General features: G+C 35.6%; 1 protein-coding gene across 2 annotated transcripts; it reads right to left on the reverse strand.

The window, feature by feature from the left end:
• Positions 1–258: 258 nt before the first annotated feature.
• LOC121429874 (cyclic AMP receptor-like protein A) lies at positions 259–18,229 on the reverse strand. Of its 2 annotated transcripts, XM_041627129.1 has the most exons (12): positions 18,027–18,228; positions 14,343–14,395; positions 13,491–13,602; positions 13,143–13,203; positions 12,823–12,910; positions 9,922–10,011; positions 9,161–9,199; positions 7,804–7,882; positions 6,442–6,572; positions 5,703–5,850; positions 3,565–3,746; positions 441–529 (listed from the first exon to the last, which is right to left on the reverse strand). In XM_041627129.1, the coding sequence occupies exons 1-11, from the start codon at positions 18,090–18,092 to the stop codon at positions 3,594–3,596; spliced, it is 1,020 nt and encodes a 339-aa protein (XP_041483063.1). In that variant the 5' UTR covers positions 18,093–18,228; the 3' UTR covers positions 441–529; positions 3,565–3,593. The 2 variants fall into 2 exon arrangements, with proteins under 2 accessions (XP_041483062.1, XP_041483063.1); XM_041627128.1 differs by lacking the exon at positions 3,565–3,746 and having other exon boundaries at positions 259–529; positions 18,027–18,229.

The raw sequence follows: 18,229 nt of genomic DNA on the forward strand, positions 1-18,229 counted from the left end.
CCATTTGGAACTTTCTCAGTACATGTACATGTACCTTTAAATGTACCAGTCTCAATGATCCCCTCCCCCTTGTTACCCCACTGGCTCCTCCTTCTCTGTCAAACCCCCTTTTCCTTCAGCAGCGCTCTTCTTGTCCCCTTCCCCTGAGGGCTGGTCAAAGGGTCTGTCTGTGGGATTATCATCAGGGCCGAGGTTGGCTAGGTCTGGAACCTTCAAATTTGGAACTCCTTGGCATGCGAAATTTTTTTTGACGTTATCTAATTCACACAATTTCAATGGTCGCCTCCCCATCATTAACCCCACTGTTGGCTCCTCCTCCTGCTATCACACCCCCTTCTCCTTCAGCATCGTGCTTCTTGTCCCCTTCCACGGAGGGCTGGTCAAGGGGTCGGTCTGTGAGCTTATCATCGGGGCCGGGGCTGGACAGGTCGGGGATTTCGGTGGGTGGGGCGTCCGGGGCCGGAATCTCTGAGTGAATGGTGTACTCCTTGATGACGGCTTTCTCGGCTCGTCTTGATTTGAGTGCAAGCTGGGAGAGAGGAGAATGGGAGAGTGATAGAGAAAAGAATAAACAGAGGAAAGGGTGGGAGAGGGAGACCAGGAAAGAGAGGGGGTTATAGAGGAAAAATAAGAGGGTAAGTAGAGAGAGAGAGAGGGGGGAGTAAGCAAAAGAAATAAAGAAACCGAAAGAGGGTATAACTAAATCATATCAAGATATCAATGATTGACAACAGGACAGATAGTGACAAGATAAAATGAAATCTGTTAAATTGATCAAATAATTAATTCCACCACATCAAACTATCAGAGGTATACATATATTCCTAGAATAACAATCCTGCTTCCTTACTTCTTACCAGAAATGCCTTAAGTACTAGTCAATTTGAAAAGCCAATTGCAAAAAAAAATGTTGTGAATTCTTTTGAAGGAAACTTCCCTGAATTCTGCCAGAAGCCATGATGTGGAAAGAATTATCAAGACAATGAAGCTTTTCCTTCGTTATGTGTGTGCAATTTTTTTTGCTTCCTGCATTTGAAATTTTTTTTCACTACAGATATTATGTGTATGGATATTGCTCTTGCTGATTGTGAAGTCCCCATTAATTCAATATTTAATTCATAAATCTGTTGTTTGGCAGTATCTAGTCAAGCCTGGATGACGATGTATAGAAGCTCTCTTTCCAAAAGCTAACATAGAGGGCATCCTGACTCCCAATCCCTAGCTTTTGGAAAGAGAGCTTCCCATCAACATCCATTCTGGATGTACCTGGACAGGATTAATCCCAAGGGCAATGAGAATTAAAAGTCCAGGAGGTCACTTCCACTACTTTCCTGATCCGGTTTTACGGTGAAATGAAAACTTTAAAATAAATTATCATTACATGTGGAGTGAGATAGGCCGCCAATGTGATTGTTTCCATTTTTTTACTTTGAAGTAAATTTGATAGATGCAAAGAAGTATGATTTGCGGGAGTTGGACCTTTTTTTTCCTGCACTGTTGTCAATTTGAAGTGAGCCCATAGTCCCAATAGTTTCCCAGTAACATAAGCCTGTCAAAAATTGTGATAGAAATCCAGTGACCATCATCAATTCCATGCAACTTTTAATAGTTTTCTAAAATGCATGATGCAACACAAATGCACTCGTGATAATCATGATGCAACAATTGGCTTTTATTTCAAAAATACTTATCAAAACACTCAATTCTATTTGATTGTGAAATTCTGAATGACTACATGTACTTAATGCAATATGTCTACCAATCTATACAAAGTCTTCTATTCATAGGGGTCAATTTACTATAAAATAGCATTTCTTAAAAGAATCAATGAATTAATATACAAATCTAAATTCATATGTAAAAAAAAACACCAGACACTATAGGTGACATATGTAAAATAAGATGTAGCCCAAAACTAAATTGTGATTCTTGTCAAAAGACATTATAATTTATATGAATAGCATCGGCTACAGTACATGTATATGCATGATTCTATAAAAATTAAATTGAGCAGAAACAAATATTTTCACAAAATATAAATTGAAAAGGCAAGATCAAAATGCAAAGGGGGTGGAAATAACAACCACTCATTTAACACAATGTAAAATGAAATAAAAATAAGCATACAATGTTCAAAACTAAAAACAAAAAATTATGAAATCAAGCTTTACAAAATATTTCAATTTCCTGTGAGAAAATTCAAAATTCTATGTTATTAGAAATGGGGGAAAGAAAAAGGAAAATAATAAAGTATCTGGTTCACTACTGAATACAAAGTAGACTTATACATTTACAGGTAGGTTGCATGGATACACCAAAAGTGTCTTCAAGTTGTATATTTAATTATTATCAAGAAATTGGGAAAGGAAAAGAAATGAAATATAACATAACACAAAGGACAATCTACACTCGTGCAATTATGCGGTATTGAAAAATTATTGAATATTTAATGATGGTTTTATTGTTATACATGTATTGATATATCGCGGTAACACCATATGACCAAATATTGTCAATTATGAAATTACTTGACCAAAGTCATGTATAAACTGTCCGTATTACGACATAATGTTTAAATACAGTTACATATGCTGGTAAATTGCCAATTTATCTGAAGCCAACTCGTCCACTCACCACATGGCCTACCTTAATTTAGTCTAATGCCATTCCATCGATATTTCGTCTAAGAATCATTTGGTGTAATCATCACTTCATCTAATCACCTAGGGTCCATTGTAGAAAGATTAGCATTTAAACGCAAGTCAAAAAATCAATCGCAAGTGGAAGAATCAATCACAAGTCAAAAACGCACGATTGGTTGAAAATCAAGTTGTGCGTGATTTTTAGAGTGCGTTTGATTGCTAGTCTTTCTGCAACAGGCCCAAGTTCGCCTATGACCATTTTGTCTCATAACCAGTCGGTCTAATATCCATTTTATTTTCATCCATTTCGCCCAATTAACACTTAGTCCAATTAGACCAAATGGTATACAGACTAAATGGCTATTGGACCAACTGGTTATTAGACAAAATAGTGAGTGGACGAAATGGATATCAGACCATGTAGATAGTGGACAAAATCATAATAGACCAAATGATGGTAGACGAGTTGGTAATTGGACGAATTGGCATTAGACCAATTGAAAATCAACCGTGATGCCAAGTTCAAAGACTTGTGATGCATGCAAGTTTATAGGCAAGGAACCACACAAGACTCGGCATGAGATTACTAAACATTATGTAATGAGTATGAAGATAGGCTGTGATGGCATGAGAAACAGATTGGGGGGGGGTGAAGGACTTAATGCCGGAGAATGTCAAGCTTAATGCGTGATGCTTGCTATGTCTGATGAAAGTGTTAACTTTAATAACTGGTACAGTACATAAAGTATATTTAGATATGTAAGTGGTCAAAATTAATGAATTTGCATGAGTCTCTACAGTCAATGATGAAAACATAAACCAAATATAAATCATAACAAAAAAGTGCATGCATGGGACTACACGTGATCTATTAGCAGGCAGTCAGGCAGAAGCAACACGAAAACATGAGTACGGGACTAACATAATATTCAGATGTTACTGGTTATGGCCCTACGCCATGGCAAGATGCTGGTAATGGTTTCGTTTGACGGGCGTCGGTCTCATCGCCAGGACCGAGACGTCTTCCAAATCGGGCGTCTCGGGGGCGGAGACCAAGGGGTACTCCCGGATTGGTTGGTGAGCTGTACGTTTTTGAAGAGCGCCCTGTAAAGGTGGTACGTGGCAAGATCAAATCTAACATTTCTTTTCTCTTCTTTTTGGAATAACATATGCAATTCAATGCAATTGTGAATAATAGAGCCAAGCAGACCTACATGTACATTACAATAGAGATCCAGGAGATCATAAATCAATGGTTCACTGCGCCCCTCAAAGAAAATTAAGTTTTAAGGAACAAAATGCAATAATGCTATAAAACAAACAATACTTATTATTGTCATATCTTTCAAATTAAAATGTTACACAATAATATGCAATGGGATACTAATTATTCTTAAAATCATTTTGTACATGTTATGCACATGTCAATAATACTTTTGATCATTAAAAGAGGTGCATGAAATAATGTAAATACTTGTATTATGCTGCTCAAAACATGTATCATTGTCTTCAATGAATACAAAGTCTAGATCCATCCCATTACTGAATCTACTGGTATTTCTACAACAAACTTTTTTTTTCAGGGTGAACTTCCCCTTTAAACATGTTGCACCCTTCCCAACCTGGAGAAGAAAAAGAGTGGCTGCCGAATTGTTTTGTTTTCGATACAGCACGGCTGTTATTTCTTTTCAGTCTCTCAAATTTTCTTTCACAATCGATCATGAAGGATAAAGCTTCTTCAATTGTACGACTGTGAAGGCTGTCAACAGTACTCTGACGATCACTTAATAAGAACCAATTAAAACCCATATCAAATCAAATACATGTATATGTTGAATGCATCGAAACAAAAACAGACAACTGGATACTTGATCAATCCTCAGTAATTAGCAGTGAATTACTAATAAAAGACTTTGAAGTAAATTTGATAGATGCAAAGTAACATGGTTGGTGAGAGTTGAACACGCAAATAAGATATTGTAAAAGGACATCATAATAATTTGAAAAGGATTTCTGTCAATGAAATTCCCAGAACATGAAATACATTTAACATATCTATGAGCTACATGTAGGTGCACCTCTTGTGTAGTGTATTTCAAACACACACAAAAAAACAATTATTAGGAAAACTAACACATCGGATGCAATTATGTGTTCCAACTACTACTGTATGTAGAGCTACTAACAATATGAAAGCAGTCAGTTACACAGATAAAAGAGAGATTCACAGTGGGAGAGAGAGAGAGATGCAACTGGGAAAAAATTGCAAAGTTTGAGATTGAAAATACTCCTAAATGTTTTGAATGTAAGACAAATTTCTTCAAAATGTTTTGAATGTAAGACAAATTTCTTCAAAATTTCCAACCGGACTATCAGTATGGTGATTTCTGCAAATACAGATATGATTAGCATCAGTCTATTTTCAGCTTTGAACATATAATAGCTCTTGAAAATAAATTATTTTGCATGCATATATAATATTAATGAACCATATTTGAAGATGTTAAGATGTGTATGGAGCAATATTGGATGTATAATGTATCAGTATAATGGCGTTCATTAAATGAAATATTTCAAAGCTGGTTATATATCAATGATATTACAATGCACTGTGAATATAATTAAGTACACCAATGCTCCACATATGAAAAAAGTGAATTGTTTATGTACATGTATTGATAGGCCTGCAGTAAATCCAAGAGAACAAGTCTGGATAAATGCTTTAAAACTTGAGTCAAGACTACTTTTACTCATGAAAGAGAATTGCAAACTGTTTCCTTAAAAAAATTATAGAGGGTATTTCAAATTTATGTAGATCATAATGTGATGAAATGAATGAATTAGGATAACTTTTATTTTCTTCACACCTAATGAATATATAGGGCAAATAAAAGATCCTTGTGGAACACCAATTATATGAAAATCCATGCTTCATATTAAATTTAACATATCCACGAGGGGTGTCCTCACTTCTGTCGGATAATCTAAACATTTATAAATTCAATGATACCCCAAAAAAAATCAGGAATAAAAAAAAATCAATGCATAATTTACATTTACCTTTATTTGCGTCCATGTTAAACGACTTCGCGTCTCTGGATCGAGGCCATAAACAATAGCATTAACCAGACCAACCAGCGGAGCAGACAAAGCGTGGAAGAGATATAACACGAAGACGGCATTATCAGGATTCACGGCGTTCTGAATCCTACAAAGGTGAAAAAAAAGGTGAAACTAAGAAAAGATGAAAGAAATATGATTTAAAGTGATTTTGAAGGGGAGCGGTAACTTTCTACAAGTACAATCGTGGATTGTGTCCCACAGAATTGTGTTCAAAGAGCAATGAATATATGTGGTCTAAAATGAATATCATCATCATGCCATTAATGAATTTGTGTGTTTCTATTTCAAACATTTTGTTTAAAAGGTCAAATTCAATATTTTTGATGTATTTGCACTTAAAAAATAAAAAAAATCCATATTTTATTGTTCGAAACAGAAAAAGAAATCCTCAAAAAATTAGTTTTGCCCAATTAATCATGGCCCCGGCAGCCACTGTGCAGTGCCAGATTGATGAAGCTCTATCCCTTGTATTGCTGAATGCCAACAGGGTAGTACAACTCCTATTTTTTGACGTCTGCTGGTCTGATGCGGCCGGTGTTTGAACTCCCAACCTCTAGGTTGTGTAGAAATATACACCAGTATTTAGTGATACCATACTTATAACTTAAAATAAGTATGTATTTGACATTTGGCATGTAATCTTACCATCATCTAAATAATTAAACTTGGCCATTACCTGTTTATTAGCGGAAATATAGAAAGCACAAGATAAATAAACGGGTACGCTCTGAGCGGCTTGATCTCCTCTCGTATTAGCTGTCTATTTCGCTCTATTTCAGGTTCATAAGTCCCCTGCCAACTTCGTATCTATGGCAACAGAATGGGAAATGAAAATATGTGGATTATAATTACAGTAATAATTTATAAAATACAAGGCAATTGCAAAAATACCTTTTAGTGGTTTAGAAAGGATGAAGCTGATTAGAAAGCAAGTACTGTAGATAATTTTGAACAATACATTAAAAATGCAAACCTTGTTTATTAATTCATTTTGAAAAGGGGTAATCAGTAAAGACCCAATATACACAACAAAGTGTTTAGAGATAAAATACATAGAACGGTACAAGAAAAATCATTATTTAAAAATGGGAAGTATAACATGCAATTAATGCAACAAAATAAATATTTAAAGAGTACAAATGGTCCTGGCAATAGGCAAGTTTGAATATCATTGCATGACGAAAAACTTCCATTTGAGAACACTATACCCCAGTTCCCCTTCTCATCAATTCTCTTCTCCAGCCGTAACTGCCTCAAGAAAGCAATTTAAGTATCAAAACACCTGTTTCTTGACGTTGGTCCGAAGATAAAACAACAGCCCGGCATATACAGTCACAGCAGGGGCCACACACGATGGGATGCATGCGCAGCGCTGAGTGCGGTCCCTGTAAGCATGCCGTCATTTTCATTCGCTTACTTTCCTTATTCCGAGGTAGATTTTCTTCGTTCGAAATTGAAAATGGACTAACATTGGGTTACTGAATACAATATGCCTTTGAAAACGTGATTAAATATGGAATACAATAATTTCATTCCGAAGGTCCTACTACAGGCAGAGAAGTCTTACGTAATAGCGCAGCTGTTGTTTATCTTTTCGTCCTTCGCTCAACGCTCATATACTGGCCTGTGGGGATGAAATTGAGACAGTGGGGATTACCCCTGGCCAAGCGCGGTTGATAAGGGCTTGGAAATGATTTTTAGGAGATCCAAATGGAAAATGGGGTACAACACCGCAGTTCGCAATCTGAACTGCGGTATTTCTTCAAAGGGAAGTTTGACGTAATGTGTTCTGTGGAGAGATAATAACAAATTAAAACAAATGGCGCACAATATCTCCATATCACATATAAAAAAACCTGAAAATAGATCAATTAAAATATATGTACTCTTGTGATATTGGGCACTGAATTTATAATATACATGTAGAAATATCTGACAGAAGTGTCATGGCAAATTGAAGGTGGAAAAAGTGTGAATATAAGCAGGATGATTCTGCCATGCATTTAAAAGCAGTTTCTTTTTTATCAAATGTACTTACCCTTTTTCTCAGCTTGTATGTAATATACGCATAGACAGCAAACATCAGAATTATCAGCAAAAAGAGTGGCCCATACCAGCTAGAAGAGGAGACAAAATAAAGATATCATAATGAGTGTTTTATCCAAACTGTTAATGCTTCCTTGATAGTTTTACCTTTTCATCAAGCCTAACTGTGATTCTAAAACATGTTATTGGGTTAAACATAAAAAACAAAAAGTAAATAAACAATAATAACCAACAAGTGAACAAATAATGAAAAATCTAATAAAAACTGTATCAAACTAAAACTATCCAAGAACAATCATATGGCTACATGATCTATAAACAGGTAATCCATTCACATGTTAATGTAGATATGGTGCACCATTTATCGGTTGCAGCGGAAAGGCTGAAATTTGCAATGCCTCATGGGAATAATGTCGACATCTGTTGCGCGCATACATGCATGCAATTATTCAGCAATGGCCGAGACAGCTTGACCGGATACTGTATGCTGTTTTAGGGTCGAGGAAGGTGGGAGACAAATTTGCACGCATATATATCTTTGCGAAATTTAGACCGTTTTTGGTGAATTCTTGCCATATGGTTTTCATTTCTGAAGCATCACGGTCACATTACAGTACACTAGCACTGTGAGCCGCCTGCGAGGATGTCTACCCAGAGTTAGATATTTGACCTGTTCAATGCAACCGATAAATGGTGCACAATAACATGAATCACCCGAATTATGGGTATTTTGTAATAATAACAATAATGATATAGATTATTTATATTGCGCACATATCCACCTTGTTAGGTGCTCAAGGCGCTCCTGTATTACCCGGCTAAGCTAGGCGTTCATAGCGCACACAGCTTTTTAAGGAATTACTTCCTACCGGTACCCATTTACCTCACCTGGGTTGAGTGCAGCACAGTGTGGATCAGTTTCTTGCTGAAGGAAATTACGCCATGGCTGGGATTCGAACCCACGACCCTCTGTTTCAAAGTCCGAAGACTAATCCATCATCTATTGTAAACCATCATCTATCAATTCTCGAATCTTAAGGAAGGTTGCAAGGAAAGTTGCAATCAATCACAGATACATAAACTGGTCTGATTCTTCAAACAAGTAGTAATAAAATTAGTTTTGGCATATTTACAATTGATATATCAGTTGTAGTTCCAACAACAGAAATTTGAAATTGATTGCAAATCTTTTCTTGCAACACTCCTTTGAGTCTGTCATTGTTAAATTTCAGAAATCGGTTGTGGACCACCCTAATAAATGCATCTAGCCTGTTTAGAAGACAAGCTTAAAAATACATGTACATACTACTTCTAGAAGCTTTGCATGTATAAGAATCAGGGAAACTCACATGAAGAAACGCCATACTGGGTACTCTGCCGGTATCCAACTGGAAGGGAAAAATGAAAAATGTTCAGAAGGAATAATGATAATTATAATAGTAAGAATTTGTATGTGCACTTCCAATCTTTAATGACAAGACGATCTAGGCGCTTCTGAGCAAATTACATACAGAAAGAAAACAGATAATAATAATATTCATAACTATCTATAATCATTATTTACATTACAGGTACAAGGATAGATGGTTGTCTATCAAAAAGCAACAGTATACAAAATTATACAGGTAGCTCTTGAGGTTTCCTCTGAAGGTAGTCACTGATGTCTGGGTTTTCAAACCCTGTGGAAGAAAATTTTACAGGGTAGGCCCTACATGAGCAAAGGCCAGTTCCCCCCATGATTTCTTTGAAACCAGAACTTGTAGAAGTTTTTAATTTGAGGATCTTATTTTGTGAATAACGTAATGTGTAATTAATCATTAGAGTGAGAGAAAGGGTGGGCGGAAGATAGAGAGAGGGGGGTCAAATATAAGATGGAGAGAGGAAGAAAATGATAGAGAAATAGAAAGAGAGAAAGGAAGGAAGGAAGGAAGAAAGGAAGGAAGGAAGGAAGGAAGGAAGGAAGGAAGGAAGGAAGGAAGGAAGGAAGGAAGGAAGGAAGGAAGGAAGGAAGGAAGGAAGGGAAGGAAGGAAGGAAGGAAGGAAGGAAGAAAGAAAGAAAGAAAGAAAGAAAGAAAGAAAGAAGTTATATATGACATAATATGTAACTTACCACCATGCCCCAGCTGGTCCATAATGATTACCAATCAATGGTAGACAAGCCATGAGAAATGAAAACCCCCAGGTCACAAGATGGTATATTCTGAATATGGTACAGAAAAAAAGTATTAATTTTTGATACATGGACATAAGTAGAAAATATAAATACACCTTTTATGGTTTGTTCGTATCCCAGTATCACTTCCTTTATTGTGTTTCAATATTCCTTTTGATTACATTACACTTCCTTCTTCCTCTTTTCATACTTTTTCTCTTCCTTTTGTATAGCGCGTAAAGGAAACCAAAATACAAGGAGAAAATCTATCTCTTCAGAAAGAATAAAATGAGAGGAGCAATCTAAAACTTGTTTGATCAAAATCGGTTATAGAATAAGCGAGTTATGGAAGTTTGGAAATCTCTTCTTGTTCTGACTATGGGGATCCTCAAATTGGCAAACGTGCTTCAAAATGGCTGATTTTGTGGACAACTCTCCATTTGTTTTGTGCACACATTTTCAGATTTTCCTCATTATCTTTCAAATTGCATCTTGCCTCATTCTGAGCACAACATATGTCATGGGAAAATCTAATTCACACATGTGTCAAGGTCAGGAGGGTATAATGTGAAATATGTAAAATAAACGGGAAAATCTGAAAATTTGTGCACAAAAAATATGGAGAGTTGTTCACAAAATCAGCAATTTTGAAGCACGTTTGCCAATTTAAGGATCCCTATAGAAAGTACAACAAGACTTTTCAAACTTACATAAATTACTTATTTCATAACCAATTTTTATGAAACTTGTTTTAAATTGTTCCTCTCATTTTACTCTTTCCGATAAGATTGCTTCTCTTCTTGGGTTTTGGTTTCCTTTAATACATCAGAACAACATGTCCAAGCGCTTTTCAGATATTTTATTCCCCTGTCATCGGATTCAATCATTCATTCCTGCACACAATGTATGCACATCCTCCACTCCCTGGGGAGTATTCCAGTCAGTTGCCGGCGAGGCGCACACAGTACTGGACAAGCTACAATGACTTTCACATCCTACCCGGTAATCACCTAGGTCAAGAGTGGCAAAGTGTGGATTAACGCCTTGCCAAAGGACGCCAGACCGCGGTGGGATTTGAACACACGACCCTCTGTTTATAAGACTAGAGTCAGAACCAATACACCACGGCTCCTTCTTCCTTCTTGTCACTCCACTTTCCTGTTTATTTTGTTTTTTCATCCCTCCTCTTTTTGTTTCTTCTTCTTTTCCAACTCTTTGATTCATTTTATTATTCAGCTCTGGGATGTTGCAAAACAAGTATCTACATTGTACATGTATGGAGGGTCCTCTTCCCCCTCCTCCTCCTTCTTCTTCTTCTCCTCCTCCTTCTTCTTCTTCTCCTCTTCTTCTCCTCCTCCTCCTTCTCCTTCTTCTTCTTCTTCTTCTTCTCCTCCTCCTCCTTCTTCTTCTTCTTCTTCTCCTCCTCCTCCTCCTCCTTCTTCTTCTTCTTCTCTTTCTCCTTCTCATTCTCCTTCCCCTCCTCCTCTACTGCTGCTCCCTCTTTTTGCCCCTTTTCCTCCTTCCCCCTTTCCTCATTCTCCTCTGCTCTCATATCTACTATCTTATCATCCTGTATGTTTCTTTCATGACTATTTTCCTGAATCTTCCACATTCCGCACATTAACTACAATTACAACTACAATTCACTACACTATTTGTCTGCAATACAGACTACAATGTGGGGTACAGATGTAGAAAGGAGCATAATAATAACAGGATTTAGAACAGGAAAAAGGAAATGTAATAACCATCAATAAAAGACAAAATTTTTACATTGTACGTGTCGATACTCAAAACTCATACCATGATATTACAAGTACCTTATATCATATGTTACAAAAGGGGTAAAAAAAAAACCTCTATTTTAGTTTCAGAACAGGGATTGCTCTCAAAACCAAAGAGTCTGGAAATATGTTAAATTCATTTTGTTTAAACTTACTATAAATAATTTTTATATTAAAGCATTTTATATCTATCCATAAAAGGCAGGATATGAATTATTTTTAAGTACTACCAGCATAAAGTGTAGTTTCGAAAACAATAAGTGGTATGACATCCAAAGCAAGAGAAGGGGGGGGCTTCCAAGTAACAACAAATCTTTATCCAATCCAAGGGGCTAAATGCATTCTACATGCTCTGCCAAAAGTCAGAGGTTTTAATTTATCCCCAAATATTTTAGCAACAAAACAACACTCGATAAATTCACATTTTTTTTTAAATAATCAAACATAACTCTTGACATACATACAATGACTAGGGATAAGGGTTTACACTGTGCAGTTTAATGAATGAACCCATTAGTGGCTATGCTTGATGATACAATGAGTCAAATATCTTTGCAAAATTTATGACTTTGTCTCACTACTGATTTCACAAGAATGTTAATTTTATTTGCTTATTGTAATTGAACCATGACAAAGGGAGAGGAACAACATTAAACATATATTTGAACTAATAAGGCTATATCAATCATAAAGGAAAAAAAATACAGGCCTATAGCAAATTGTTTTGGGTTAGCATGGGAAAGTAACATCAGAAGTAAATGAAAGTAACAAAAAGAAGAACAAAATATATCATAATAGTCATGTCTTTATTAGAAACAAAGAAAATACAAGTTGTTTCCTTTAATTAAACAAAAGTGTCTAAAGCTTGCATTTAATCAAAGTAGTAATTGGGGGAAATATGAGCATTATAAACACCTTTTAAACAACTCCTTCCATAAAAAAATCTTTACCAATAAATCACAAAAATTTGTAAAGAAACCATCAGAGATAACAACATTTTTCTGTTTCATAATCAGACCACCAGGACATCAAATAAATAATATATGCAAAATTAATTTTAGGTACTGCTACTCACATTTCTCTTCTCTCTGTGTTGATCATCCATATTGTAATCAAGTAAAGGTTAAAGGTTATACAGCTGACCCACATCAATGTCACCCAGTCTGAGAAATGAAACAAGAACAAACAAATTAAATTTGAAATATTCTGTAATCTTGACCTGACAGTCTCATTTACCTGCCGAGCACTAATTTCCCCACTGACAAAGAAAATGACATGAAAATCATATAATGATACAATTTTATGACAATTTTCATGGTATTAGGATGTCATGGATTTTTTATATTGATAAAATGACAACTTGGACTCAGCAACTGTATGAAAAAAATATCTTACCCCAAAATTGTGTCCACCACCCTTCAAAATTACAGACAGCACTGTCTTCTCTTGGGCTTTCCTACAGAGAGAAATGATAAGAAACAAGAAAAATATAGTTAAACATGGCAGACTGATGTAAATTTGATCTGAAACATCTGAAATAACTTTAATAAGGAGACACACAAGAAACATAAATGTTGTCTCACATAATTAGTTTTGCCAATTCTATGACTGAACGAAACTTCCTCTGAAGTTTGAAACAAGAATCCTACAATGTCTACATTATGATCAACTGAAGTTTTAAATAGAGGGAATAAGTGACTTCATAATTATATATCACATTAAAAAAAATGAGATATCACTTACCAGAAACTTTGATATACTTCCAAAGAATGCTGCTACTGTGAGCCACAGGATCAGTCTTTGTACAAAGAGTTCATACTTCTTAAAGATCCAGATCACTGTTATCATGAAAACACTGAAGATGTATATAAAAAGGAAAAAAAAATATATTAACCCTTTCTTCCTTAATCCAAGCATACATTTATATTCATGTTCAGAGACAATAACTAGGCAGGCACCATTATTCTAAGAAGCTGTGAATTCTCCACATTTGGCCACTACTATATGTACGTATGCAACAGAATCACACATACAGTAGCAATCAACTCCCAAAAATAACAAAATAATATACAAAAGTTGCATTCATTTCATTCCCTCTATTTTTTTCTTTCCTTTTTAACATGTCACATACATACATGGATAAATAACTCTCCAAATACATGTTTAGGAAAATCTACATGTATGAAATATAATTTTCTCGAAAAATTTATCAATGCATTCAATACACCATCAGACACATTCCATAAATGTACATGCTTTTATGGAAAATCTACATGTATGAAATATAATTTTCTCGAAAAATTTATCAATGCATTCAATACACCATCAGACACATTCCATAAATGTATATGCTTTTATGAAAACACTATAAAAAGGGAATTTCGAAAATTCCTTATGAAAGATGGCACAGCTGCCTGTATGTGGCATCACATACAAATCAAAATTTCAAACCTTCTTTCGTATGTTTCTCTTAATTTTCTGCATATTTATTACTATCAACATGATACTAGGGTAGACTACTTCCCCTTTAAGTGTCTTTAAGAATTAATCCACTTTAAACATGTCCATCTGTACATGTTGATGTCATAAACTTACCATCCGATTAAAGAGAGGGCAGCTAGAGCCTTTCGGATCCCATAAATAGTATTCTGGGTAAAAAAAAAAGAAATGTGGAAGTACTAATTTATTTTGTGAAAAAGGTTAACACAAGAAGCTGTGTAATTCGGGTTTTAAATTCCATTTATCAAGGTTCTGGAAATCCATTTGTCTGCACTCTTTTCAAACATGCAACTAACTAATGGAGTGATTACAAGTACTTTTAATAACAGCTGACAATATATCAGAACTTTATTTTACTTTTCTTCAGTTAGTCTTGAACTACAAACAATAAACAGTATGTACTCTAAGTGACCCAAATTTTGTATTTTTCCCCAAAATATTTCTGCATAACAATTTGGAAACCTCCTTGGAGCTTGCAGTGAGTTCAAGAGGCAATGTGACTATGCATCAATCAAAAGACACTGACTTTACTGGAACATTTTACAGAATCATAGTTATTTTCACATTTTTTTCTTTTTACAATTCTGGGGTTGATCATAATCTAATTCCCATAAAATCACCATCTACTGTTTCCTCCTATATTCTATTCTCTTCTTTCTTTTTCGCTCCCCCCCCCCCCCCTTTCTCTCTTTCTCCCCTTTATTTTCTTCTCTCCCCCTACTCCTTCCTCCTCATGTGACTTGTGAAATGATGTAAGGAAGGGATAAATTTTTAATTATCATTTTTTTTCTCCAAAAATTACACTCAAGACTGTAAATTCTTTCATGAGGATATGTCTCAATATGCTTCATACAAAAGGGAAAAGGAGAAAAACATGAATTCCTAATAGGGCCTACATTATATTATAACATTATGAGAGAGATGTCCTTGCTGCCACTCTGAAATGAACATACAATGTAGATCTACAAGTAGTTTTCTTTAAAATGTAAATCCCTTGTCCAATTTCTCTCCATTTTCTTTCTCCTTGCACACATTACCGTAATTTTGTTACTTGAACAGCTGAAATCTGTCTGTTTGGAGAAATATTTAAACATTTTTATACTTTCTGGTTTCTCCTCCTACAAAGATGACTAGCTATCTCACACAAAGTGTGAGGGGCTGAGGACCCTATTCCTATACATGTAGGTTGTACTGTTGTTGCAAGAAAATATTTTCAATCAACTGCAAATATTCTGTTGCAATTTTACAACTAATAGATCAACGTTAGCTGTAGCAAATCAGATTAAACTTCCTGTTTCAAGGAGCAAATTAGCAATTAATCACTTATTTGCAATTAAAGGAAACCAAACCCCAAGAAGACAATCAATCAATATTGGAAAGAGTAAAATGAGAGGAACAATTAAAAAAAAAGTTTCATAAAAATCGGTTTTGAAATAAGCAAGTTATGGACGTTTAAAAAGTCTTGTTGTACTTTCTATGGGGATCCTCAAATTGGCAAATGTGCTTCAAAATGGCTGATTTTGTGGACAACTCTCCATTTGTTTTGTACACAAATTTTCAGATTTTCCCCATTATTTTACATATTTCACATTATCTCCTCCTGACCTTGTCATATGTGGTGTGAATTATATGTTCCCATGACATATGTTGTGCTCAGAAGGAGGCAAGATGCAATTTGAAAGATAATGAGGAAAATCAAAATATTTGTGTACAAAACAAATGGAGCGTTGTCCACAAAATCAGCCATTTTGAAGCATGTTTGCCAATTTGAGGATCCCCATAGAAAGTACAACAAGAGTTTTCAAACTCCCATAACTTGCTTATTTCATAACCGATTTTGATGAAACTTTTTTTAAATTGTTCCTCTCATTTCACTCTTTCCAATAAGATTGCTTCTCGTCTTGGGTTTTGGTTTCCTTTAACTGCAAGACATATGATTGATTTAGAGACCAAAAATTGACTTGCAATTGATCGCAAGTTTCTTGCAACACCCCATTAGTTTGTCACAATATTGCACTGAGGCGGTGTTAATTAGACAAGATTCTTATTATTTTTAATATACATGCATATTGATGAAAAAATTGTATTAACAGTCAAAATCAAGAATGATTTTGGGGGTTACATAATAGGTTCCTGCACTGGCTGCAGACATGACAGAGTGGAAACAATGTCTTCGGTCTATGGAGGAGAAATAGTGAACCAAGACAAAGTCCAGGTGGGTGTTTCATAAAGCTGTTCTTCAGTTAAGAGTGACTTTATTAAAGTTCACGACTGGTGATCATTTCTTGTGGTAAATGGTATATACCAAAATGTTCATTGGCGATGGTTTAGAGCATAAGAAAGGTTTATAACCAGTCATTCTTAAATTCGCTCTAAACTTACGAAAAGCCTTATGAAACGGCCCCCAACACCCAACAAAATAGAGACTTCAAAATTTCCAGTCTACTGAATACTAAGTTCCAAGGTTAGATTCCTCTTTAATCTAAAGTAACAATGTTTAAAAGTATGGTTTCATTTCATTATAATGTTCATATCTAAAATAGACTACAATTTACAAAAAGTTAATCCCAAGAAATCAAAAGAAGAATAAAGCTTCTAACTTCTCCCTACCTTCTAACTTCTACTTCTAACATGTAGTTTTACAAGTACATGTGACTTCAAGTTCAATCTTTTAGGCTAATACAAGGTTTATCGCGAACTGGCAAATATCAACAGAGGTCGCTGCACTGCAAAGCATGATTAAAAAGGGGCAGAGACACAGCCAAAAAAAGCACAATGGTCACCATCTGCCACCTGGCATGATGAAAATTCCTGAAATTGTGAAAACAAGGATAAATTATGTTACTCGCAACGGCAACTGGCGCAAATGTAAACAAGCAGTCATCTGTATAGCAGCTAGACCAAAAGCTTCGGTCTCAGTTTTGTCGGTTGTTCAGCTGAACTTCGTTGGCTTCACTCACCAAATACAATACAGAGACCAAAGTTCTAGCGCGATCTGTACAGGGGACTCAATGGCCATATGTTTATGTACTTAAGATCGGATAAAACGGGGAAGTGAATTTGCGCGACAGCCGAGGTAAGTCACTGTTTTTGTTCCTTTTAACTTCATTTTTCTCAGTTTTTTGGCAATTGATGCCAAGAGGGAATATAAATTTGCACTCTGGTCACTATAATTTTCAAAATTTTTATTCATTAAAGACAAAAATTGAAAAGCCCCGACGGGGCATTTTGCATTGCAAGTCCCCTAATGGTGGCTGCACGATAGCGAGCCGTCTGTGTACGAGGAGAAATAAAAAAAAAAATGTTAAAAGACTCCTCGAAACAGACGACTGCCAGCTGTCTATATAGCAGCTAGCTTGCCCCATTTCCGATCCCATGATGCAGTGCAGTTCTGATTAGCAATATACCTTGTTGTTCTTAGATTTGCTTTCAGTTGACTTCTTGGAGGTTGGAATCGGACTCGTCATCATCAATTATCATGCCATTCCCATTCATTTTCTTTTTTTCCATCTCATTCAATCATCATTACATTACAATACACATTTTCCTCCATCTTATCTCTACTCCTAGCCTCTTGTTTAAATTTGCATGCTCGTTTTGCTTCCACATCTTTTTCTTTAAAAAAATACAAAACGTTTTTTTATTATATTTATTTATTTAGATATACACCAAACGGACCCCCAAAGCCCCGGCCAATGCACGGGGGACCTCGGCTCTGGCCAAATCAAATGTTAAGACTGCGTCTGTCTGCGGAGCTCGGAGGCAATTTATTTTACTCACACATTTTGTAACGTCACCATTAAACAACGGGCATTCTTCAAGGGGTGCGCTTGTAGGATCTGCCATCTTTGTTGAAAATATCACAAGCAAATAACTTATAGATCCACTCCCTCGATTTTCAGCTCGACTTGAATGGAAAAATTCATGAAACAAACTCCGAAAATAATGTCTGGCTCATTTTTTCACCGCACTCAAAATCTGAT

Source organism: Lytechinus variegatus, chromosome 16, assembly GCF_018143015.1.
Source record: "Lytechinus variegatus isolate NC3 chromosome 16, Lvar_3.0, whole genome shotgun sequence".
Lineage (NCBI taxonomy): Eukaryota > Metazoa > Echinodermata > Echinoidea > Temnopleuroida > Toxopneustidae > Lytechinus > Lytechinus variegatus.

Bases quoted from the DNA above. Each gene is read 5' to 3' on its own strand.
- LOC121429874 (XM_041627128.1), bottom strand. From the start codon at position 18,092: ATGGCAGATCCTACAAGCGCACCCCTTGAAGAATGCCCGTTGTTTAAT. The intron at 7,883-9,160 runs GTGAGTTTCCCT...CTCCTCTTCTAG, and splicing joins CCAGTATGGCGTTTCTTCAT to CTGGTATGGGCCACTCTTTT. The intron at 6,573-7,803 runs GTAAGTACATTT...CTGTTGCCATAG, and splicing joins CATACAAGCTGAGAAAAAGG to ATACGAAGTTGGCAGGGGAC.